We start from the raw sequence: 27,137 nt of genomic DNA, 5'->3' as shown, positions 1-27,137 counted from the left end.
TAAAAGAAATTAGTAAATCTCCATGGAATGGTGAAACACATTTTTGAATCTTTCATCTGTGCAGGTAAATATGTTAATCACTAGACTTTAAAGGGTTAAAGCATCAAGAGACTGCACAACAATTTTCTTTTCACTTGTACTATAAAAATATAAAGAGAGGGGCTGGCTTCAAAGTGACAAATCTTATTCATAGTATGAAACTACATATTTATTGACACAAACCTGTTATATGTGCTGTAACTCGTGGTACCAGCACTTACATAAAAATTTAAACTAACAAACAACATAAAATCTCCTGAGATATTTGTACTTTTTCCTTATGTATACTCAAGCAGATACTAATTTGACACAACAGTGGTGTGATGAAAACCATACTGAACTTAACATTCATAAAACTAAACTTACTTTCACAACAGTATCCAATTTAATTACATCAACATTTCAGTTTTGTGTACTGACTGCATTAAGGATCTCAGTGTTATGTTAGCAAATTGCATTTTCACTACCATGTTGCCTATGCACATTCAGGGGCACTGAGAACATTAGGGCTCATCTGTTATATTACTTGTAATTTCTCTTCTCCAGACATTCTTGTTGCTTAATATGATGCTTTAGCTAGAGATAGAGTATGTTTGTCATCATTGGTTTCTCAGCTTAACATTTTACATAATGATAATTTTATTTAAACTGTTCAAATTTTAGAACACTCGATTCCAGAAGATGACACCTTAATATTTTATGTCTTATTAATGTTTTAAAGGAAAAATAAACTGCCATTCTGTCATGGACACTTGATATCCATGTTAACACACAGCAAATAACAGAATTTTATACTTTTAGCATGAGCAGTGCACTAAGACAGCTAGGTGCATCAGTGCTGCAAATGACTAATTTGGTAACAAGACCAGTGTTGAAACTGACATCATTATTTGTCCACATATAATAAATATTTCATATTCCAAATACTTCCAGAAAATATTACTGCATTATGTTCATACACATTCAATTACAGGAAGATTCCACCAAAGATGTATGATAAGATAAATTATTATTATTATTAACTCAGTACATTATCACTTACAAACAATTCAATAAATTCTGCAAAATTGGCACATAAAAGGCAAATTTATATAGCTGAGAAACAGTAAAATCTCAATGAAAGAGATCCAAAACATATAACACATTAATAAATGTTTACTGTATTTACAAACTAAAGAATTAAATATATTTTAAGTAACTAATTTGTAAAAATATTTTTTTAAATTTAATCTTTCAGAAGTGGGGCATGCATTATACCTTGGCAAATACAATAAGTTTATTTATATAAAGAAAGACAGCACTATTCAGATGATACAAGCGGGAAAGAAAGATACATTTTAAGCTTTTAACCATTAAAATAATCAGCATTTTTAAGCACTGAGAAATGGATGTTGAATATCATGGGAAAGCTGAAGGAAGATGCTTTGCTTTTACATTACATGAAAAGAGACGTCAGTATGACAGAATGTCACATACCATCAGAAAAAAATCCTGGTCTTCACATTATCCTGGTTAAGCCACTGACAGCATTACAAAATTTGAAAAATGTTTCTTCTCAAGGCACATATTGGTACTACAGATGGACAGATCAGAAGCCAATGAGTGTAAGTCATTAAACTTATGTATAAGAATCAAAGTGGTTTTATTAATTTACCCATATGAAATTAACATCAAAGGTAAGTACAAAAAGCATTTTATGTAAAATATATTGCTTAATAACTATATTTTCATTTACATAAAATGGTTTCAGTAATATTAATAATATGTTACACTCCACAAACCTAAAGAATCAATGTTCCTAACTTACACTCATTGGCTTATAAACTGTCAAAATATTACTGCATACAACCAAGTAGAATATGAAAAAACATTACATTATACAAACAAGTAATTCAGTGATTTTTAATGACTGCTGATCCAGTGAACATACATGTGGGAAATAGTTATTTTAAGTAGTGACCATAATCACTGATACTGGAAAATTCAAGTATATAAAAATAACGTAAATGTAAAAAAGAAATAAGCAGAGAAGAGAACACTGGTCATTTCAAGTTCAGCCATCAGCCTGAAGAGATCAATTACACATGTACATTGTCAAAAGTAATGTTTCCTACTTCAATGATGTAACAATATCAGAACCTGAAACTACTTCCAACTGCAGCTCACTGTTGTTAGTTTGCCAAATAGACAGCTGCAGAGGCCACAGTATATCAAACCTGTTATATCATTTGTAGTTAAGTTATTGATAATGCCAAAGAGCAGTCTGACCAACTGGCAACATGAGAAACATCTACGAGAAAGGTGTAACTAAGTGGGAGAAGACAAATATTAGTTACTACATTGCGGAAAGGACTTCTGGATCCTGTTCCACGGGCAACACTACCTACTGCAGCTACTAGCCACATGAATATAATTATTCCAATAATGGAATAACCTCTATTTCAAATACTGAGTAACTGGCAGTAATGTGATTTTTGAGTATCAGTTATCAAATCACTATTATTTATATTTATATTTTATTGTTCACCTGCATTACAACAGAAACAGAAATACTACTTTAAACCAAATAAAAGTCACCTGAAAACAAACATTTTTAAATCTTTAAAATTGGGAACAGAAGGGACTAAAATAACCAAATATAATATGAATTTTATCACAGAATTTTTTTAATATTATGTAACTAAATATATCTGATTACTGTTTGTACTATTAATTATACAAATTTATTCACCTAAATGCTATGAATCAACCAGGATCATTGACCAAGCTTAGAGCAGAACTATCAACACTGCTAAGCGGTCCTTCTATTCTTAATGGTATATGAAACTCCTTTAAAAAGACAGGCTGAACTGGTATCATTACAAGTGGAGGCAGTGGTGGTGGTTCACCATACTGATGAAGCTTATGTAGTCTTTGCTCCACTGGTGAATTGTTGATTCCCATGTTTGAACTGTGCATAAGCATAACATTGTCTTGGGGTGAACATGGTGGTGAGGACAACAATGGCATTCTTTTCCTGGTGCAAGCCACTTGTGGTGAAACTGATTTAGATGAATTTATTGGGTTCCTCATCAAAGGTCTACGAACTCCTTTAGTAACACTTGTTTGGGGTGAGTCACCAAAAGTAGTTCTTCCAGAATGCACCCTGGACAGTGAAGATGTACATCCACGTAACAGTGCTGATACTTTATCTTCACATGCAGAAAAAAAGACATCAAAATCCTAAAAGCAAGCAAATGTAACATTAAGATTTAATTAACTCTATAGCATGTTTTTTCTCAAATACATGTTAACACCATTCTTGATTTATAAAAGAAAGTAAGATTTATAATATTTAAATAAAATTGTAGTGGTACCTGCTGACCAATTTCTTGACGTAGTGAGGTAAGAGCCTGTTGAAGGTGTGGTTGACGTGGGTTTACTGAGAAACTGGAGAGCTCTGAGATATAGGCACACAGAACCCAACGGACAGATGCACCATGACGCCACTGTAGGTTGCTGGCAGCAACCAGTGCTCTTGGTTTAAGGACCTCTTCCCAACCAAATTGCTGGCAAATTATCATGTGTAATTATTAGTCTTTCAAATGTATAAACAAAATTAATGAACACTTTCATTTTCCAAAATTTCGTTCCTTCAGTACATACACACTTGTTCCATAATTTTAGTCAGTGCTGAAGCACCTCTCAAGCTGTTTTTTGAATCACCAACATCTGCTCTAATGCACTGTCTTCAATAATCCCTACATAAACAAACCTTTTGACTATCTTGGTTTTTCTAAGTTAGGGGAACAGAAGATTGTTACACTGAGCCATATCTCTAGAATAGGAAACTTACTTCTGAGATATGTACTATGCTGAACTAAATAAAAATGCTGACTGGCAATGCATACTGTCATACAATGTTAACACTTTCCTCGCTGGTGTTCATGCAATAACTTTCTTCCATTAGTAGAAATATATTTCCCTCTTAACATTAAAATATAGTAGTAGTAAAAAATTATTCTGAATACAGGCAACTCTCAGTTTATGAACATTCTCTATAACGAACATCACAATTCATTCAAAATTTCTTAAAGTCGCCAATAGATAGAGTTCCTTATAAAATGAAAAGCCAAAGATATCGTGAACATAATTGTAAGATTTAAATAAATAAACTTTAAAAATGTATTTATTACAATAATTATCAGAACATTATTATAAAATAATTATACTGAACTGTTCTTGGTTAATAAAACTAATCTAGCCAGTAAAAAAACGTTGGTTTACATGCCACGCTGTGTAGAATGTTTTCTTGCATAACGCATACATACACAATAAAACGTATTGTATAGACCATTCGATGTTTAGTACATGGTTTTAATGCTTTAAAATGGCTGTTAACGTATACGATACGTATTGTAATAGCTCAGGAATGCAAGATACACATAATGAACATCTTGGAACGTAACTCGTTCATAAACCGAGAGTTACCTGTAATGGAGAATTTTTCTCTTGTCCTTTCACAATTTTCCAGCATTTTATAATGCATAGTGCTAAATTAAATAAGCATAATGACCTTGAATATGCCTTTAGTGAAACAATGATGGTGAACGAACAACTAGGTATCAACAACTTCAGTGTATAAATAAAACAAACAGCACTTATTACATGCAGCTACTTTAAGTTTCTAAAATCAAAGCTCTTAGTACCTGATTATCTGATCTACACATCATACACATTTAAAAATACCTTGACACCACCCCAAAAAGACAGCCCCAAGACATTAAAATCCGTATCAGCCAAATACACTGTCTGGAAGCCAGAATTCCCTTGTACAGCAGCACCAATGTAAGTAACCATTCCTACAACATCTATTTCTCCAAATGGTGGACAGAAATCTGTACATGCAGCTTCACTTAAACTTGTTACTCTTCGTTTACGGTAGTCACAACTGTGACGTGAAGATGGTTTGTAAGCTGTCTTTCTCCCAGCAGAAAGTTGAAGAGCTCCACTCCTGCCAATATAAAAGATTAAAATTACATTCCAGTATTATGTAAGCTACATTCATTATACAAATTCTTGTCAACAGAATCCTCAAATGTGAATTTATATTGGCTTAATGCACTTAAATAATTGTAAATTTTCTGTTAGATCCCTGCAGACTGCAATAAAACTTCCAGAAAGCACAATAAAAGAACTATGATATGGCACTTCAACTTAAAACAAGTGGAACTTATTTGCAACTCAAAAGAAAAGCACATGCTCATCATAAAATTAAATTTCACAAAACAACTATATCAATTAAAAATGTCATCATTTTGCTGGAAGAAAAAGAGTATATATGAGGCGCGTCCCAAAAGTAAGTTTCCCACTCGTCCCACAGCTAGCAAACCTTATATTGCGCGAAGCGACTGTGCGTACGTGATAGAGCAATGACGTAGCATGGCGCATGCACTAACGGCACTTCCCGCGTTCTCACAGTAGCATTGTTGCAGCTGTTGAAGATGGAGGTTCTTATTCCAGCTCCCGCCGACTGTGTAGTGCGGTCAGTGATAACGCTAGGCCGCACACGGCTCGACGGACAGCAAGTCTCCTGCAGGAGTTCAGCTGGGAGGTGTTTAATCATTCACCCTACAGCCCGGACCTCGCTCCCAGTGATTTCCATCTTTTCCTACACCTCAAGAAATTCCTGTCCGGTCAGCGTCAGCGTTTTGAGAATGACAGAGAGGCGGAGATGGTTGTCACACAGTGGTTCCAATCCCAGGCGGCAGACTTCTACGACACAGGTATTCAAAAGTTGGTCCCACGGTATGACAAATGTCTCAATTCCGATGGCGAATATGTTGAAAAATAGCTGGACACTTGCTGTATCTGTTGCAATAAATATTTCCATGAAATTGTGTTTTGTTTCTGTAAACGGCTCCAGGGAAACTTACTTTGTAGACCAGCCTCGTAGAATAAACTCAGATAATGAATGTGGTTGACTAACTCTTGGGTTATTAAGTAACATCTTCACAACTGAGTAGATTATGCAGTGTCAAATGTCAAGATGATTACTGGAAAAGGCTGTGAAAGGAGCATTCACAGACTATTATAAGGTACTATCCCAGCATTCCCCTAGAGGGACTGAAAAAACCATGATAAACTCAGACAAAATAGCTGGACTCTGGACCAAGATACAAACTCAGGAACTACTGACTACAAATCAAAGAGGGCTGATCACTCAACCTGACATTTGGTGATAAATAAATTATATGTACTTACTACTGGTTCTATATGGTCATAAAATGTAAACCAAAACTTTCAGTCAACACTGTATTAAACAACTGGTATTTGATGAGGCTAATTCACTGCATAACACTATAACTTACTTAATTACAACCAACCATTGTCTTGTCAAACCTGGCAGACCAATTCAAGTAGTAACTGCATCTGACTTGTATTCATAAGGTACCTAGTTCAAATCTCAATTAGAACAGCAGCTAACCTGACAGAGATATTTTGTTGTTTTTCTCAGTCCTTCCTGGCAAATCCTACGATAACCGACTCTGAACAGGTCATTATAACTTCCACTCCATTGCACTAAACATGAGCACCCCTAAACAAAATTTTACTGTGTATCTGATAAAATATATTTAAATAACCCAAAAGTCAAGAAACTATCTGCACCTTTGGCTTCCAAGATAACCTGAATATTACACACCTCTGCGTAACAAAGACCTCTTGTAAAAAATTAAATCCTTCACTGACAAGAAGGGAAAGGTGTAATCCATTTTGTAGTATACATATATTCAAAATGCATTATTTGTAACTTTGCATACAGCATCTACAAATAACCATTATTCTCAAACTGATTACCTGACACCAACAGCAGAAATACTGAACAATGTGACTGTTATGCCTTCTTTCAGCAGTTGCATCACATCTTCTGATGGACGCCACACAGAAAGCATGGCTGATTGAGTTGACTTAGGTGTGCCAGGGTCCACACATCGTACTTTAAACAAAGGTGTAACGTTGCGTGAAACTACAGCTGTATCCTTCAATCTCTCCCTTACCCTGGCTTCAAGTTCTTGCTGCATATTCTCATGTTTACTCCTCTGGTAGTCAGCTACTGCATATTTCTGCTCCTCAGTTAACAATGCCTGTTGTTAAAAGAAAGTCCTGTAATATCAGCAGGATATGAGGATGTTATTTACACAGCTTTAGAGATTTGGTGGTCCTCAAAAAAAGTGATCCATATCCCCATCAGCACAAATAAAATCCAAACACAACCTAAATATCATGCACAGTCACTAGTTTACAAGGCCACTATAAAGATTATGATTTGAACCTTCCTCCTATGTGGAATACTGAGCTTTCGGACTTCATCCATCATATGGTATTCTAAAAAATACACAACATTTCAAAGCTGGGTCTGTTTTCATCTTCAGGTATAGGAAAGAGGGGCACCTACTCAGATGGATTTGTTTGAAAGCAATAACCTCAGTCACTGGACCTGAGAATGAATATAAAGTTCATATTTTCAGCCTTTAATGCATACCAAAGACTTAAAAAATATCTAAAAAATTATTCATGCAAAAAATGACTAAAATTAATGATGTCATGTGACATGCAGGCCTGACTGAATATGTCGGGTGATAATGTGTAACTGACAGATTCTGAAATAAAATAACTGACATTGTCCATTATACATGATAAGTGGTATATACACTTTCCCTCAATTTTGTACAGAACCAAACACAAAGAAAGAATGCAAACTCTTCACACATCCTTAACCAGTGTCATATGGGGACAGAGGATTTAAACTGCTGTACTATGGGGCTGGCAGCCATACTTTAACTCCAACATTAATAATTTAGTAGTATGCTAGTGTAACACATGGACAGTTGGACTGCATATAATCTACAAAGCATAGTCAATAAAGAATAAAAGAGAACAGAGAGTTTCTGAGCACTGGATGTCTGCAATTTCATACAGTGTCAATAGTTATGTTACTAAAATGCATTACCTCTACTGATGCTGGATCAGGAGCCAGTTCTAAAATGTCACATAATTTTTCACCAGAACATATGAGTGCTAGTTCTTTAGCATTGGGTACATGATGTTGAGACTTCAAATGCCTCTGACTGCTGTTCTTTTGTTGAAGTTCAAGTTTCAATTGGCTGTATATTTGTTCAACACATTCCTGATGTCTTCGTTGCCACTGAGCTGCTGCTTTTTCCTCTGCCCAGACTGAGCGACTTACTGGAATAGTGAAAAGTATAAAGCAGTGCATTTAAAAGAAATATGTATGGCATATATATCCCTGAAGGTTGAAACACAATAAGATATTTATTTCTGTACTTGCAGTTCATTTAATGACAATGTCAGCTGTTTAGTCTATACAGTATTGCTGATAGGATGAGTAATGAACAATGAACTAGACAGGATGTGGATGTAAGCAGTTGCAGGCCAATTTGTAGTACTATCCCACCATTTACTTGTAACTGTCAAACAGGTCAGGACACCTAGTCTCCATACAGAGATTTGACCTGACACTTCCCAAATATGAAACATGAGTGCTAACAACTGAGCTATTACATACAGGGAAGTGATATATTATACACAATACTTAATAAGAAAATGAAAACAAAAGAATACCAAAACTGATTATAGAATACAAACCTAGGAGAAGGATCAATGAAGAGATGGCAAGAAATCATAACAGGCCACATGGCCTAATACCTGGCAGATTGATGATTTAACAAGAATTACAGACATGCATTTCATTTATTCATAAATTAGATAATGAAAACAGCAGAAATCTGAGATGTAAGTTCAAGTTTGTACTTTGATATTACACAGATTTTTCTACATATAATTTACACTGTTCTGAAAGTAGGTAACTAACTTTCAAGTAGGATACATCTACATCACCTTTATTTTGATATCCACTCTAGAATTATTAATTACAGTACAAAACTCAGGGATACCAAGTCAAATGCTGAAAGCTGACAATTTAACATATATTCGGCAGATCTACTGAAAGAAAATTCATCTTTACATCCATGCAGGTCAGTATTTGAACTACATGGATATTATCATGTCTGTTTGTGACTAGGGAAGGGTCTCATTTTTGCAAAAGGGAAATGACAGCTGCAATAGAAAGATGCCTAATATTGTGCCATCAGAACTGACCGATCTGGAAGTATATAAGAAACAATTATCTTTTAAACAGAGCATACGAAACTTAGTACAATAAAGGGTAAAATGTTAAGAACTTACCTGATCTGCCTTCATCTAGCTTTTCTACATACAACAAAGGATATGCCCTGACGACAGTTACTGAGACACAGCTGACAATCCCACCAGAAGGCAATATGGAAGTTAGGGAGACGGGCAATGGTCCTGGATGTGTGTGGAAGCCCAACTTAGTATCCCAGCGAGCTCGTCGAGTTGAATTGCTACAAAGTTTCAGCTTCACATCACTTCCAATCTAATTAGAACACACAAACATTTTATTATTTTCATAGTCAAATAAGTCTCTAAGTTTTAGAGTATTCTCTCTAATAATACAGCAAATATTTAACAATATATATGGGAACATCTTTCTGATTGTGCAATGTGATATCTGTAATACAACTAGCTTTGTAACAACACATTTGTATTTTCAGTGTATAAACATCAAGGCCAGTAACATATGCAAAACTGAAAAGAACACTATTGGAAAATATATGTGCTGCAACAAAATACACCTTTCAATTCTTGCTGTTTCTTACGGCAAAACAAAACTCAAGTTACTATAAATTCATAAGCAGAAAGAATACAAATTTACATATAGCCATGCACTGACTACATTTCATCACCCTTTACTGGTAAAATGGTTCAGTTCAAGTGACAATTTTTTTGTATCCTAGATGACATCATAATAAGCAGAAGACTCACCTCAAGGGGTGAGCATCCCTGTTCACAGTTGAGTAGCTCTGCCCCATAAGAAATTAGTTTTGTTCCAACCGCAACAGTACCTCGCTGAATACGCTGGCACAGTTCCTGATCCACAACTGCAGTGATGCTATACCAACCATCAGTGAGCTCCAGTTCATAGTGCAAGTCCTTTTCAGAGCAGTCCAGCTGCAGTAAGAAAAACTGCATTAACATTTCAAATAATTAGGTTAATATGATTGAAAGCAAAACAAAGGGAATGAAATTAAAATTTTGCAAAGCTATGGTCACATCTGTAGTTTTATAGGGTAGCAGTAAATGGGTGGAACAAGATGGGCAGGGCACATAGCATGACAAGATATTTATGGACTAGCTGAATGACAGACAATCTCTCAAAACAGGCTCTGATCCACAAGTTAGTTAATTACAGATGGGCCACAGAACAAAAGGGCATGGTACAGACTACCGAACTGAAGTTTCCATATAGAAACACTGTATAAACATGGACAGAATTCATAATGAACAAATAGGAAATAAATAATAAACACAGTAGCCTCCTTAAAGGGTAACAAATCGATACAGACAAAAAATGTATCAAATTCACACTGCAAAGAGAAAAGAACACCTAAAACTACATTAAAATATAGACAAAGAGGATACAGATACCTGGGACATCCTAAGAAAATATTAATTTATTAGTGACCTACAAACAGACAATATTATCTACTTCAAGAAGTGTGAAATAAAACTAAGGCTGTGTTGTGAATTTTCAGTTCTCTGACACATGTATAATAGAGTAAACAGCAAATACAGAAAACTATCTATGACATAATTAGGTTATAATTACATGCAAAATATGAAACAGAACACCAGAAAGAAAATAAGAAAATGGAACTAAATATTACAAAAGCCATGCTACTGCCTCTGAAATACAATACACACAGAATGAAAAAAGATTTCAAAGTAAAAAAGAGTAGTAAAGATGAAATAAGAACAAGCAAATTAACCTTTGGAGGCAGCAATGAAATGAGCATTTTGTCTAGGTATATGAAATGTACTATATATCAAATGAATGTCAGCTGGATGTTAGAACTAGCTTTACCTAATGAAACTCACATAGCAGGTAACCTCCCCACCTACTTGAAGGCAGATATAGAGCCAGCCTCTAAAACAATGTGTACCATTTCTATCCAAACAATGGACAAGTATTCAAACTTTTGCAGTTCAAAAACTTACAAGACTCAACATTTACAAAACTTTGACAAGACCTGTGTAGGCATATGGAAGTAAAGTCTGAAAAATTACAAAAGCAAAGAAAAAGAGATTATGAACATCTTAAATAAAACAACTGCAGGTATCATATATATCATAAACAGAATAAAGACTTTTATAACAATTAAAGTCAATCAGTCATCTATTCATATAAAATTACAGAACTAATTTGACACAAAATGTAGGAAAAGTGGGAAACTATAATAGAATGACATAAGCTTTATAAGATACAAGGCTAGAGGAAAGAGAAGTTTAAGAAGACCACTGAAAAGATGCTATGTAACAATGGCAGGCCACATGGCATAATACCTGAAAAGATAACAGACAACATCCAAAGAAAATTATTTCATGAACACTAGAACTCCTTCTGTCAAATACCAAAAGCCTCTTTCCACTGCCTTTAAATCCTAATTACAGTTCTGTCAATGAGTTTATCTAGCCAGAAATACAGAAATATTTCTGATGAAAAAAAGAGTGAATGCATTATACTGTTTTTAACTCAGCTATCAAAGCAAGTTAATATAGCTTAAGGGACCAAATGATGAACAATTTACTTTTATAATCCTTGCAACACACAAAACAAGCCTTTTAGCAGCTGAATCATCATGCTCCAGGATTTTTCTTAGGGCTGGTCGTTGATAGTGGTCCACTTCTCGATCATAACGGTACTTGAGTTGAAACAACAACATATTGGGTGTGAGGCACCTATGGAGAAAGAAAAATGTAACGTGTTATATGCACAGCATTCCTAAAATAATTTTCATTCAGTCCAAAAATTCTCTATCCAGAAGCTGGCTATTCTGACACATACTAACTGCCTCAACTGATAGTTACAGGGTGGAGATCATGAGATGTAAATGTGTTCTTGAGATTGCCTCACTGCTAAGAATTTGTTTGCTTTACTAAAAAGGAGTTGAGATGCTGCAGCATTGGACCTGCCTGAATTATGCATCCAAAGGAGAAAGATTTACTTCAAGGGATCAGACATCAAAGATAAACCAATCAAGAACTATGCTGAGGGCAGTGGGGAAAACAAACCACTAAAGAGTACCTAAAACATTCCACAGCAGAGTACACCAGTGATACATATGTATGAAAAAGAGAGCAGATTATGATGAAAAGTAAACAGGATTTGTGTGCTGTCTTTTGTAACAATTTTTTTATACTGAAACTGAACTTACTTGTGGAATTAATGAACCTCACATATCAAAGAATTTCTATTGACATGGGCAGTGTTATTACTTACTGTCATTGGATATACTAGAACATTTGGATGGTAAAATAAATACAAGTGACTAAATTTAAAATGAGAACAATAAGCAAATACAAAACACCTCTTTTTTATCAGCTAATTGAAACATAATATGGACTATGATTGACTGTAGATTACAAACACAGCTGTTTTTCAACTTAATATGTCAAACGATACAAAAGAATGAGTATGTAATGATGTGGAAGGAGCCAATCATTACCTATTTGAAGGTACTACCCATTTATGCTTGGAAAGACTGAGGAAAACAAAGAAAAATTCAGCCAGGACAGCTGATAACCTGGTTGAAATCCAGACCAGGTACCTCATAAATATGCATCTAGGTCATTACAGCTACACCAAAATTTTGGTCATTGGACAAATCATGTGACAGAGATAAAATGATGTGACAAAAACTGGAGTGACATTGAATGATGGTATGAAACTTTTATCAAGAGTAAATGTATGTAATGTGGATACAACTTAAGAAGGAAGAACATGACATAATTTTCAATAAGTAACTGCTAAGTTTTCATACCTGGAAGCAAACTGCAGAGGAAAGCTGCGTTCTACAGAAGCAAGCTTCCAAACCAACCAGCGATAATGGTTGTGAACCCAACCTGCAGGCACCAATATAGGTTCTATGCCAGGACTACTGAGGAATGCTTGAACAACTTCCTCCACACCAGCAGTTCCCTTGGAATCAAGTACAAGACATGCACCATCACCCACAGGTATACCTGTTACATTCCTCAGACACAGTGACTGGCTGAAACAGAATGAAAATTATACAGAAGTATGTGCAGATATATGCACACAAAAGAAGGCATTCTACTAAATAATAAATATGAATAAAATGGCTTAAATCAATTACCAAACTTTCAGATGAGGAATGATGTTAACTCAATTTGGGTGTAAGGATGTGTTAACTATAAAACATAGTAGGTATTACCACTATTATCTGAATTTCCTAATGCAATGTAATGATATTAACAAACCTGTAGTAGTCCCATGCAGAGAATCTGAATTCAGCTGCATTCGCTGCTGTAATATTTATAACACTTTCTTTCACTCCAAATTCCAGAAGCTGTGGAGGTACAGAGAAAAACATAATTATTTAAAAGATCTGTATATTAAATACATAAATCCTAATAGCAACACCTGGTAATTTATGTGCATATTCATATGACACATGGAGTAGCTCTTACCAGAGACCTTCCAGTACAGTGAAAACAATTCAACATCAACTATTGGTCTGCAAGCCTACTGCAGCTTCATCAGGCCTATTCAGCTGTCTCCTATTAGAATTCCTGACAGATTTTTCAGTACTTCACAGTAGTGCCAGCAAATACATTCACACTTTATTTCACCTTGTCAAGCAAAATTACCAATATTTAAAAGAAGTAATGATATTATATCCGTAAATGTCCCCAGCTTTCAACTACCAGTTACACAATGAATTGGAACAGATTTGGAAGTGGTCATGCCAGTCAGAGAGAGAGAGAGATAGATAGAGAGAGAGAGAGAGAGAGAGAGACAGCAACAGCAACAACAACAGCAGCAGCAGCAGCAGCAACAACAACAACAACAACAACAACAACAACAACAACTCGGTAGGATAACAAGTCTCCAAGCATAAATTTGAAAGGGATCTGCCAATTACAAAACAAAAAAGGTAACCAAACAATTGTGATATAAAGCAATTACTTTCATCCACTACTTTAAAGTTGCAATTAGATATCCACTAGATGGCAAACACTGCCGTAAACACAAAAATGAACAACAATGGGCTTACTTGGTTGTATGTGTACTGGCCTGGCAGGGTACCCCAAACAGCCTCTCGCCATTTCATCTGCAAGTGTCGCTCCTCTTTCCGAACATAGTAACTGCCCTTGCACGGCCGCATTCGACTGTTTCCAGAACTTATTCTGCTCCTTACAAGTGCTGCCTGTTCTTCTCCTGCTGTCTTTCGACCTGCAGCCACCTCTGGACACACCTCCCTCTCCCCCATAAGAAGTTCTTTTCTGCATGGTTCCTGACAGCCAGTCTCCTTCCTCAGTTCAGGAGTTCTCAAGTGCTTCGCAAATGGTGTTCCAAACTCTAAATGCCTAGCAGTCCGTTTTACTGGGCAGAGGCGTACTGGAGTAGAAATATCACCAGCTGATGATGTAGAATTCTTGTAAGGAACCTTTCAATCAATTACAACTTTGTTACATGCTTTTTGTACAGATTCAGTAAGACTATTATAATTAGATATTAATTACAAGCTTCATAATATTCAAAACCGCTACAAAGCCAAAATACATTCTTCCTCATTCAAAATTTCACTGTATAATTCACACCATCATGTAATTTATGTATTCTCATTCTTCACTGTGGAAGTAATGAAAAAGTATATTCCATACAGTTCACACATTCCATAAGGCAACTGAAATACAAAACACATTTCCAGATGTTGATTATATGCCATTCAAAATTAAATAACATGAAAGATTTGTTTGTTCATATGTGAAACATTCAAATAGTTGATCAAAAATGAAGACTCAGTATTTGAAAGAAATCTTAAAACTATACTTTTTCCTTCAAACAGCTAAATTGTGAAAATTTTCATAATTTATATGAATGATCAATGATATATGAAGTTATAACCTGACATGCAATGCAAACCCAACTTTACAAAATAAATTGCTTTAATTACACTGTTTCTACCACACTTTATACTGCATTAAATTAGATTGAAAAATGCTCATGGATCGTGGGTAGGTAAGGAATGTGGCATATTTAAAAGTCCTTGTCTGTGACAGAAGACGCTGGCATAGTAGTAATGCTCTAAACTTGTATTCAGAAGGTACCCAGTTTCAATCTTGGCAATGTTATAAGCTATCCTGATGTTTGTAGTGGTTTAACTTAGTCTCCCAGAGCAAATGCTCTGATACTATCTCCAAACAACTGCCTCATTTTAAATTCCTACCTACTCACTACTCAAAATCACATTAGCATGTCATTCAATGCCACGTAATCTCTTCCATTCAAACACTGTTATTAAACAGCCCACAAATCACCTGACAACTGAGACTATGGGAAATCATAAAAACCTCAATCAAAATAGCCAATAGTTCAGCCAAGATTCAAACAGAATGAACACCCTCAAGCTGCATTCTTCCCTGAACATACAAGACCAGGTTTCACCCATACAAAACAACAGCTAACATTATGTCACACGAGGAACAACAATATTAATTTTTACAGAAGAGTATAGAATATAGTATCATGAAATATAAGTGGTTCACCTTGAATGATGAACTGGCAGGTATGTTAGAGCTGTGTCCCAGGTCATCAGAAATCGTCTTGACCCTTCGCCTCTTCCTACAGCGATCATGAGAACCCAACACTGGACTGCCAGGATCCACTATTGTCACAGTACTGCTGTCTTTATCCTCAGAGCAGACCAGAGCAGTTGGGGCAGCATCCTGATCATATAACATGTCAGGGCAAGACACATAACTCACAACCCAGGATGGAGAATCAAACGTTGCTTCATCTGCCAATAGAGCGGCTGCACTTTCCTGCACTTCCTGAGTAAGACTCATTGATACTTTATCTGTTTTGCTACATTCTGTAGTAACACCATTAGGTGGGCGTGTAACTACCACTGTATCACATCTCTCCTTAACCCCTGTAACTTTAGCAGCAGTAATGCCTGTGCTGTGACTGTCAGCCTCAGTACATGAAATGTGATGCAATTTTCTTTTAAATTCGGGTGTGTTTGTAAATCTATTTAAGGTCCCTGCTTTAACATATGTTTCATCTGAAATACAAGTATTTTGTTTACCATCTTGTCGATCTCTTTCATTTACGTAAAAAAAGAATGGTCTACAAGAATTTATTTGTTCTGACTGAGGTATTTCAAACAATGAATTTGATTTATTTTGAACTGCAATTCTTCTAGAAAGTTTCACTTTTACTTTTCTTGGCTTTTCCTTTGAAACTGACATTTTCTCCAATTGTGCAGATGTCTCTGTAATCAGAGAAGGTTTTTCAAACTCTAAATAGTTTGTATTACTGATACTTATGCATGCAGCTTGTTCTTCTTCTAAACTAAACTCTGTGTTTCTGTTTAGAGCTTCAGCTGATACACAATCATGATTTACACTTGTAGGTAACAACTCCTGAAAAGTCTTTGAAACTATTTTTTGTTTTACATTGAAATCTGAAAAATTCACTTCATGAACATTTTTCTTTGTACAAGCTCCTTCTGCTTCTTCCTCTAAAAATAATAGTTTGGCTCTATTCAAAGCTGTGGCTGATACAGAAACTTTCTTTCCACTAGCTGTTGAGAATCCTTGCAACATTGGTGGCTCTTCATTTGTTCTTAATTCTGGAACTTTTAACCCATCCTTGACTAGTTCTGTGCAAGATTCTTCCTCTGTAAACAACAGTCTGGCTCTATTCAAAGCTGTTTCTGATACGGAAACTTTCTTTCCACTAGCAGTTGAAAATCCCTGTAAAACTGGCGGCTCTTCATTTGCTTTTAATTCTGGAACTTTTATCCTATTCTTGACTGGTTCTGTGCAAGATTCTTCCTCTGTAAACAACAGTCTGGCTCTATTCAAAGCTGTTTCTGATACGGAAACTTTCTTTCCACTAGCAGTTGAAAATCCCTGTAATACTGGTGGCTCTTCCTTTGTTTTCAATTCTAGAACTTTTGTCTCATCCTTAACTAGTTCTGTGCAAGACTCTTCCTCTGAAAACAATAGTTTGGCTCTATTCAAAGCTGTGGCTGATACAGAAACTTTCTTCCCACTAGCAGTTGAAAATCCCTGTAAAACTGGCGGCTCTTCATTTGCTTTTAATTCTGGAACTTTTATCCTATCCTTGACTGGTTCTGTGCAAGATTCTTCCTCTGTAAACAACAGTCTGGCTCTATTCAAAGCTGTTTCTGATACGGAAACTTTCTTTCCACTAGCAGTTGAAAATCCCTGTAAAACTGGCGGATCTTCATTTGCTTTTAATTCTGGAACTTTTATCCTATCCTTGACTGGTTCTGTGCAAGATTCTTCCTCTGTAAACAACAGTCTGGCTCTATCCAAAGCTGTTTCTGATACGGAAACTTTCTTTCCACTAGCAGTTGAAAATCCCTGTAATACTGGTGGCTCTTCATTTGTTTTCAATTCTAGAACTTTTGTCTCATCCTTAACTAGTTCTGTGCAAGACTCTTCCTCTGAAAACAATAGTTTGGCTCTATTCAAAGCTGTTTCTGATATGGAAACTTTCTTTCCACTAGCAGTTGAAAATCCCTGTAATACTGGTGGCTCTTCATTTGTTTTCAATTCTAGAACTTTTGTCTCATCCTTAACTAGTTCTGTGCAAGACTCTTCCTCTGAAAACAATAGTTTGGCTCTATTCAAAGCTGTGGCTGATACAGAAACTTTCTTTCCACTAGCTGTTGAGAATCCTTGTAAAACAGGTGAATGCAGCTCTCCCTTTCGTTTAAATTCTGAAACAGTATGTATTAATGAAGAATCTAATATCTCTGGAACTTCTGATACAGGAGAAAATACATTTTTCAGTGTACTGTTTACATTAGCACCAATCTTTGGAAACTTGTGCTCCACATTTCTCATTGCTATTGCCGATGGAACAATCTTCATACCACTGATAGTAGTGTAACTGTCCACTTCCAGACTATTAGAAGAGTATAACATATTTCCAACACTCTGTAATAAATTTCCATGGTTTTGACCAAGTCTGCTACTGACGGCTACATTTTTATCTGGAACCCCTTGATTATCCACAGAGAGTTGGTCTGAAATATCCACAATTTTCTCACAGACAGAAACAGGTTGGCAGTTTGCTGTGGAAACACGCTGTGGCAGAGGCAGCTGCAAATAATTTTCAGTTCTGAACAAGAAACATAAAGTTTCTGTAGTGTCAAGGACAGATTTACCTACCCCTACCCTTTGACAATTAACGTTTGGATGTTGCAATGGCGATGAACTCTCAGCTTGAAATAAATGTCTAGTATCTGTCACAGGTGTTTGAAAGGAATTATCATTACTTGACAATAACATATTTGTTTTTGACATTTCCTCATTTTTTCCCACATCTTCTAGTAACCCAACTTCACTATTGGCTGTGTTCAATGTTACCATTTTATTACTTCCAGTATCAACTGTTTGAATGGTCTCAGATTTCTGTAGTTCAGCTTCAGGGAACAGAATATTCTTTAAAGCTGTACCTGACATTACACGGTTCCTTCCAATTGTTCTTGACAATTCTGCAGGTTCCATTTTAGTTGACATATTTCCATTTACTGCATCCAGGTTCTTCTGACTTTTAGAAGGAACTGTTTTGATCATAATCCCATTTGATGCATCACATTCAGAGGAACAAGCTTTGGGTCTTTGTAATGAAACATCTCTCTCTCTACTTGCTGCATGAAACACTGCCATTTCTGGGTGTCCACTTTGCATTCTTTTACGTAATGCTGTCGGCAGACTGTGATCAGCTCTTAACACATAATCTTTGGGTTTGTTTATTGTTGTCTGGGCTCTATTCTCAATTTTAAAAGTGTCTAAACTGTCACTGAAAAGCTGCCTGATAACTGTAGCATTCAATATTTCTTCCATGTAAACTTCCTCACTATGTGGTTTAACTTCATTATCACTAGATTTCACATTTTCTACTACTTTGTGACAATTGCCATTTTCTTTTTCCTCTCTTACTGTGCTATCGCAAACAATATTCTTGTGATGCAACAGTCTGCCTTGCTGCAAGTCTTGTATTGATGTTTTTATATCCTGATGACCAGAAGAACACAATGAAGTTAATTCACCAGATGAATGTTTATCTCCATCATTAGATACACTAACATCATTCAGTGGATCTTTGGCCACATGAGTAGTGGCACATGTTTCCTTTTGACTTGAAGATACACATCCTTCTCTTGTATATGAATTGACATGAAATTTGGATTCTGTTGGTGGATTATTGATCTTTTCACAGTTCTCAGATTCTTGATCATGGACATCATTGGGCCACTGACTAAAGATGCTTCCATCATCTGCCAACTGTTGCATGAACTCAACATGTTCTGCAGCAAGTACTATCTGTAAATCTGTCGTGTGTTCTTGGTCTCTTTTTTTTTCCAACAGACTCTGAGTACTTTCTTGATTTACTGCTTTATCAAAATTATAATTCTGAAGGGTTTTAGTTTCTGCATGCATTACTATTTCCAACTTATTATTATTACTAGCACACATCACAGAGGAATTTATAATATCATAAAATTTGTTGTTCAATACATGTCCTTGTCTAGAAACATTATCAGATACATCACATTTCTCTTCTGTTGTGCTATTACTATGTTTACAAGAAATATAATCACCTGCTAGACAAACAGCATTGAACTTGGTATCCTGCAATTCTACACATTTTGAACTATAACTAGGAACCTTGGAAGCAACGTCTGGGATCACTTTCACCACTTCTCCTGTCATTATATCATTCGTTGATCTCTTGACTTTAAGCAGAGCATTATCTGATAATATGATTTGCTTTCCTGTAACAGTACTGAAACCCAACATTTTTGTACTTTGGCTCAATCTGGAAAATTCATATTCCAATTCTTTCTTGCTACTTGAAGGCAATTCATCCAATTCCTCATTAAAATGTTCTTGCATATTACATGTGGTGTTTGAAGCATTAAATGGTGCTTTTGTTTCATGGCTCAGCAGAAAGTTTCTTGTGTCATGTAAATTTATTATGGCCCCTGATTGTTCTTCTGGTTTGCATGTTTCAAAATCATACAAAACAGAAGAAACATCATTGCATTCTTCCTTTGTATTACCACTGGCATTAATGAATTCCTTGATACTGTCCTGATTACTCAAACTGTTGACCTGAACACATGTTTCGTTAATACTGCTGCTATCATTGTTCCTTTCTCTACTTAAAGAGTTGTAACAAGATCTCAAGCTGCGAACATACTTTACAGTACCATCTGTTCTACTTGTTAATGCATTTATTCTCTTCAGATGTTCAACAGGCTCACCACTAGTTATACAGTTGAGGGGTTCTTGTAGCTTGCAAAATGGCATTAATTCTTGCCTGTCACATGAAATATTAAATTTTCTCACATCATTATGTTTTGCCTTTGTTCCTATCACTTTTTCCATGGTTTCAGCAGATTTTATGACATCATCCACCAAGATATTCATACTTTTATTTTGTGTGAATGCTGCCTTCATTTCCATACTGTCAGGTACATATATGAATTTCTTAAATTTGTTTCCTGTCAACTTGATGGCCTGCACCCGTAATGCAATATCTACAGCACTGTTATTTTCTGATGAATTAAACTCAGAAGTAGCCTGCTCCAGGACAGTGTCACCCCCATGTGGCTTCTCTTCAAACTCAAAACTTTTCTGAATATGTTCTTTCACTAGTCTTATATTCTTACTATTTTTGTTTGGTGTTTTGTTGCCAGGAACATGTACAAACTTAATTCTCCTTTTTCTTGACCCAGAATTAAATCTGCTGTGTTTATCTGGACAGACAATTGGAGTTGATGTCCTGCACAAATATGACTTCTCTGGCAAGGATAACTGATCACACACAGGGGCTTTTCTATTCTTATCTGTATTGACAACATCTTGGGGACATTCAATCGGAGTGTTGGTGCTAGCAGCCAACAGTTCTGTTACTTGGCATATTTCTTCCAGTGTGTTGACTGATAAGTCTTGAGGAAAATCTTCAGGTGAATGAAGAGCTTGTGAAGCAATTACTTCAATTTCATTAGAAGCTGCTGGATTAGACTGTAAACATTCTACTGCACCTACAGATCCAGACAATCTCACATGACTGACTTCATCACATGCTACAGCACCCATGTCTTCTTCTAATTGCACTGCTGCTATTCCATGCTGTGTAACAGAACCCTCTCCTGCATGAACCCCTTTATGTTTGTTATCATGAAACAATTTCCGTGACACTGTCAGTCCTGCATTGACACGTCCCACAAGAGGAGATGAGTTACCAAAGTCAATTTCAACATTATTTTCAGTAAAATCATTCACACCAGAATCTGGAGACTTAATTATAACATGCCTCCTGAAGCTGTTACACTGATTCATTTCCTTTTTGCTACCAGAGAAATGCATTTTCTGTATTAATTTCGACTCTATTCCTTGAGAAAGTTCCTCAATATCTTTTCTTTCATTAAACTTCTCTTTTATGTCCACACTTTTGTTTACTGTATTCAGTACTGTTTCTTCTAATCTACACACATTTCCACAATTTTCTGTTAAAGGAGTGTCAACATTTTTCTTAGACAGAACTTTACAACTAGGAGTAGAAAAGCACAAAATGTTTTCTTTGCTTGACAGCAGAGAATGTTGTATGTTTAATTCTGTTTTATCCACAACTGAATTTTCAACTAAAAATGTAGTACCTGAAACATCTTTCTGTGTTGTCGTGTTCAAATCTTTTGACTCACAAAAATTTCCAGTATCCAGGCTTTCATCAGGTGAGAACAGAACTCGTGGCTGGAACAGATAGCCACAATAAATAAATTTGTATAATACATGAAATATATTATGTAAGAGTGTGAATCATACAAAATATTTTGGTACTGCTATGTATATCTTTCTTGCACAGGTGGACAGAGATGTAGTGCAACCATCAGGGCCAGAGGGGTTTGGTCCCACCAGCATTTAATGCTTCAATGTATAAAAAGCAGACTGATGTACTTCAAATTTCTTTATATGCACAATATCAAATTAAGGTTCTATAAAATTCCATGAAAAATTTGCTTATGATTCAAGGAGCCCTTGTGCGGGGTTTACATCACAGGCCCTAGTGTGAGCAGAGTTTTCCAGTGAAGTTACTTCAACTGTTTTATGGCACATGATAGATGTCACAACTTCTGATCACAAGTCTGTTACGTTACCACCTAAGTCAGGACAGGCTCAGTGAGAAGTCCATATATGTTCCCACCTCCCATACTCCCTTCACGCTATATGTAATGACTGGCTTGGTGTCTGGAAGCATGTGTGTGCGTCTGCACGCATGTGTGTGTGTGTTGAAGGTATCCTGCAATTAAATATTTAATTTCTTCGGTTTGTGCTCATTTTCCTCCATTAAAATTTCCCTTTATTCACAGTTCCATTTCTAAGGTCCCAGCTGAAAAATTTGTGCTAACTTTCCTCCATTAAAGTTTCCCCTCAATTAATATTCAATTCCTATTGTCCTAGATCAATGACAAATATTCAGGCATTGAAGATTTTGTTCAATTTACTATTCAAACTCAACATCTCAATGAGAAATTAAAACAATTTCACTACACAATGTATAAGTATCTGGAATATTAAAAATATCCTATGTTGTAGATCTGTCTACTGAGGCTCAATTTAAAGTGCTTCAAATACTGAAAGTAAAAGTAATTTCTGAAAGCTAACATAAACTAAACATAAAAATGAATCAAAATATTTGAAATGTTAGGTCTTCATTTGTTGCTTGGAATGTAGCAATCACTGTAAGTGTATTGCATTCTTCCTTCCAACACCCACATTTTACATAAGTGTGCAACTACAGTATCTTCATTTCATCAGATATTTTGATTTTAATAACTTACACTTTTGGAGCTGTCGGTTGGCATTAAGACTTTCCTTTCATCTGAATTAAGACAGGACCGAGTATGGATGTTGGAAAGTGGTGTAGCAAATGCACTGTTCCATGACATATCACTCCCATCTTCCAGTAACGGTTCCAGACTTTCAGGAACTGTCCCACTTCCCATTGGCAAAAGTGGAATAGGACTCAACCTAAACAAAATTTACAAAGATAACAGAGTATAATTCCAACCCAGTAGACAGAAACCTTCATACTCACCGCTGTGAAAACCTCAAATTATACATATTATATTTTGTTATACAAATTTTATATTTAGTTGTTTATCATATTATGTATGAGGTTTACAAAATAATGAAAGATGCTAATTATAAATGCCATTAAAAAAATTTATTTATTGTTTTAACAAACATCTGACAAGTAATAAACATTACAAAGTACCAAATGCTAACCTCACTAGTTATCAGAAAGGTGCTCACTATGCATGAATCAAGTTATTCAATACCAACCAACCAACCAACCAAAAAGCTAACTAAAGGCGGAGTCCTGCATAAGACATTCAATATTATTTCATATGACATTAAATGTCTAAATCATGATATCATAGCATTTAAGTCAGCAATGAAAGATTGTCATTTTTCTCACTACTACTCTGCAGAAGGATTTACTTCAAATTAATATTCTTAAATATTCCACATCATTGTCTTATACTACGATACATAATATTTTTAAAAAATGTAACTACACTTGAACTTGATAATATACATCTTCAGAGGAAGAAGAATAATCCCTAATGATGACAGGCTCAGAAGTGAGAATTGTATCTATTCATCATGCCCTTCTAGTCTAGTGTTACAAATCTTTTCTGTCTGTGCAATCCTTCAGCCTCTGACATTGACATATCTCAACCAGAAGCAAAAGAGGTATATATATATAAATAAAAGGATAGAGATTTCTGAGAAATGAACAGGAATCAAGTGAGAACAGTAATACCCCAATTTGCACAAGAATATAAACACAGCAGATGGAGGGCCACATTATTAATAAATTGTATAAAAAATACCACAGATCACACTTTCTTCAGGCCACTCTGGATTATAAGCCACATACTTCCCAAACCTGTTTCAGACTCTTTTATGACTATGTGGTTACAGCAGTACACCAAATAACAAGGGTCATAAATATTAAACAAATGGAGAGCCAAAGTACTTGCAATGTAACTATATTTAAAAAGTAATGTGTCTCCTGTAAATGCATATATACAACTCAGAAATTATTCATAAATAAACCTACTTTGAAGATTTGAATGGTGAATACCAATCCAATTCTGACGATCCATCACTTCCTGGGCTAGTAACTGCTCACACAAATAAGAAATTCACACAAATGTTAAAATAGTTTTCATAAATAAATGTTAACATTACACTCCCTAAACAGAATAAAAGTTCAGGCTTCACACCTGCATATCTGAATTTGAAGTCACTTTAGGATTGTGTTTGTGACAAATGCATAAGTATAAAAATGTCAAATTTTACTTCTGGGACTACCATTTACCAAACAAAAAACAGGAACTTAGTCCTATCTAGTGAAGCCTGCTTACAATGGACTAAACAAGAATGGAAATTTTACATGCCATATTGATCTTGATATTTCTTTGTTGCAGATATGAATCTGTTACTGAATACTAATGATCACACTGCACACAGCACAATGCAATTTCTGTTAAATATTAACCAAATTCAAAAATATTTAAAACAAAATTTTAGAGTTTTGATTTATTTCATGCCACATAATTATTCCATTGCACATTATGTTATTTTTTAAACATCTGAAGAAGCTTCCTTTTTACACTCACATAAAGTACCACTAATCTTGTAGTTGTACAGACATTAGTTTATAGGGCATCTACTGTAACAAACAATATGACATACAGAATTTAAAAAAAATTATATTGTACTTATAGCCACCTAAAATATAGTTACAAATTTTTACATTATAAATTTTTCTGTACACCGTTGTGTCCCATTCAGACCATGAAACATAACTTTGCAGATCATATTATGTAATATTTCTCATTACATTGTTACACCCAGGTCTTTGAATGCAGTAATGAATGAGCTTGTATGCCTTTTTAAGTACATGGTATCTGCTTTAAGACTTCAGCCACATAACATGTTTCACTGTACCTAACATTTCAGTGTCTGACTATAGTGTCCAAGTAATGGCAGAAACCATTAATAAGAAAAAACCCTATCTTTACAAAAAACGTAGTATATATACCTTGAAAGCCATCTATAAATAAATCTCACCTCTGCTTCTTTTCTGACCTGACACAGCTGATAATAGTCTGCCACATGAACTTTTGTTTCTTTTCTTTTTTGATGCAAACTGTGGTGTTTTAAATACAGGGCTCCTACAGTCACGCACATTTGAAGTAAAATCAGAATCTTCATTGTCTGCAGATGAGAAATGTGATTTTCTTGTTTCAAGTTCTTCATGCCACCAGTTTGGGCTGGATTCACCCAGATCTGAAATGTGTCAAAGTAATTTTGCAAATTATTTAACACTCAACATCTATGTATGATCTGGAGCTTTCACAATGATTAAGTATAATAAAATCTTATTGGGCTACCAGGCATGTCAGGTGGTTCAAAGGCTATCTCTCTGTATGATTAAGGAATGTGAAGTCTTTGACTATGGGTTCAAATCCCACATAGGGATACTGATGTTTGGGTTTTTCATCTCCATAATACCACAATTTAAGCATTCTGCCTTGGCTGTCCTCCAGCAGAGATAAAAACATGGTTTAAGTGTCCCAGAAATCACCATGTCTCTATGTACTCAGGAAATTCAAACAAAAACACTTGAAGAAAGACATCATGAGTTATGTATATTCTTCACTGTATTCCAAACTAGGCATGCAGTTAATTATTCTGCATTATCAAAAAAGGTATAATTTTATAATTCATACGTCCCTTAATAACCACCGTGAGGCAACAGGCCGCTGTAATAAAATAAGGGGCAATTCCGTACATATGGAATGTCCTATAGTCCTGAAACATGACGATCATACGTAACTGCATACTGATTATAAACAAATCAAAGTACGTGAGAATAAGTATTCTGTCGATATATTTTTTTCCACTATACATGAATATATCCAAATCAAGTGTTTATACAAAAGATAAACCTATTTGAATACAATTATTTTCATTGCCTGGTCTGTGAAATTTATATTTACTGACTTATTTTCTTACCTTCAATGTCATTTCTGAACAATTCATATAGGCTTACACTTTGGTCAGTATTTTCATGTAACTCAGTATCACCCATTAGAATTGACAGTCTATCTTTCCACAATTTTTACTATTCGGCGCCAGAAAACAAACATTAAAAACCATTCCACACATAACCTAAAACAAATTTAAACATTGTATCCAAAAACGAAAACGCGCGAATTTCAATATCCACGACTAATCGTGAGATGGCCGAGATTAAAAACCATTCCACACATACCTGAAGCAAATTTCAATATTGTATCCAAAAATCAAAACACACGAATTTCAATATCCACGACTAATCGAGATATGGTTAAAATTCAAGATTGCTGTTAAATTTTACATGACCGAAATGTGATAGTCACAGGTGATATGTTGTTACCAATGACCACGGATAAACTCCTTGGTTGTTCAGTTTACCTTCATATATGTTGGAGGTTTGTCCATGCACTAATTCAGATGAAAAAATCAACCAAAATTAAAATCTGAGTCCAAGAAGATTAAAATCTGTTATTCCCATATGATACAGCAAATTTCTTTCATTGTATCAAAGAAAATTAATTCTGGCTCAAATAAGAATTTGTTACATCATTGTAAAATGTAATATTTAAGGAAACTTCATGAACAAATGATTATAAATGTACTGAGACAATTCGATCAATGAAGTCACTATGTTATATTACTGTGCCTGAATTCTGGCAGGGGAAGGGGTTCCATATGAGTCCTGGGGTTTACCTAGCATATTCAATCCAAACTCACCTTGAGTA

The 27,137-nt window shown here is 35.3% G+C and overlaps 1 protein-coding gene across 3 annotated transcripts; it reads right to left on the bottom strand.

Moving 5' to 3' along the window:
- Positions 1 to 183: 183 nt before the first annotated feature.
- On the bottom strand, positions 184 to 26,745 carry LOC110836322 (uncharacterized). Of its 3 annotated transcripts, XM_022077414.2 has the most exons (17): positions 26,609 to 26,744; positions 26,350 to 26,505; positions 25,402 to 25,620; positions 24,386 to 24,449; positions 23,097 to 23,286; positions 15,754 to 22,008; positions 14,259 to 14,651; positions 13,462 to 13,550; positions 13,002 to 13,232; positions 11,769 to 11,919; positions 9,946 to 10,131; positions 9,286 to 9,496; positions 8,030 to 8,265; positions 6,877 to 7,163; positions 4,768 to 5,032; positions 3,396 to 3,587; positions 184 to 3,261 (listed from the first exon to the last, which is right to left on the bottom strand). In XM_022077414.2, exons 2-17 carry the CDS (start codon positions 26,423 to 26,425, stop codon positions 2,785 to 2,787), a joined length of 9,522 nt encoding a protein of 3,173 aa, XP_021933106.2. In that variant the 5' UTR covers positions 26,426 to 26,505; positions 26,609 to 26,744; the 3' UTR covers positions 184 to 2,784. The 3 variants fall into 3 exon arrangements, with proteins under 3 accessions (XP_021933106.2, XP_087202818.1, XP_021933108.2); XM_087346692.1 differs by lacking the exon at positions 26,350 to 26,505 and having other exon boundaries at positions 24,386 to 25,620; positions 26,609 to 26,737; XM_022077416.2 differs by lacking the exons at positions 184 to 3,261; positions 3,396 to 3,587 and having other exon boundaries at positions 4,815 to 5,032; positions 7,077 to 7,163; positions 26,609 to 26,745.
- Between the last annotated feature and the right edge of the window lie 392 nt (positions 26,746 to 27,137).

The sequence above is a fragment of the Zootermopsis nevadensis genome, unplaced genomic scaffold (assembly GCF_977971745.1).
Source record: "Zootermopsis nevadensis isolate Lab colony 2312 unplaced genomic scaffold, Znev_1.0 Znev_ptg000010l, whole genome shotgun sequence".
In the NCBI taxonomy this organism is placed as follows: Eukaryota; Metazoa; Arthropoda; class Insecta; order Blattodea; family Termopsidae; genus Zootermopsis; species Zootermopsis nevadensis.
The sequence above is the reverse complement of the archived record's forward strand: the minus strand, read 5'-3'. Positions and strand labels throughout refer to the sequence as shown.

What these genes read in the sequence shown, in the direction of transcription:
- LOC110836322 (XM_022077414.2), bottom strand. Translation starts at nt 26,425, where the DNA reads ATGGGTGATACTGAGTTACATGAAAATACTGACCAAAGTGTAAGCCTA. An exon ending in CCTCTGCAGTTTGCTTCCAG is followed by an intron (nt 11,920 to 13,001) that starts GTATGAAAACTT and finishes CTTTCTCCATAG; the next exon opens with GTGCCTCACACCCAATATGT. An exon ending in GCTAGATGAAGGCAGATCAG is followed by an intron (nt 8,266 to 9,285) that starts GTAAGTTCTTAA and finishes TCACTATTCCAG; the next exon opens with TAAGTCGCTCAGTCTGGGCA.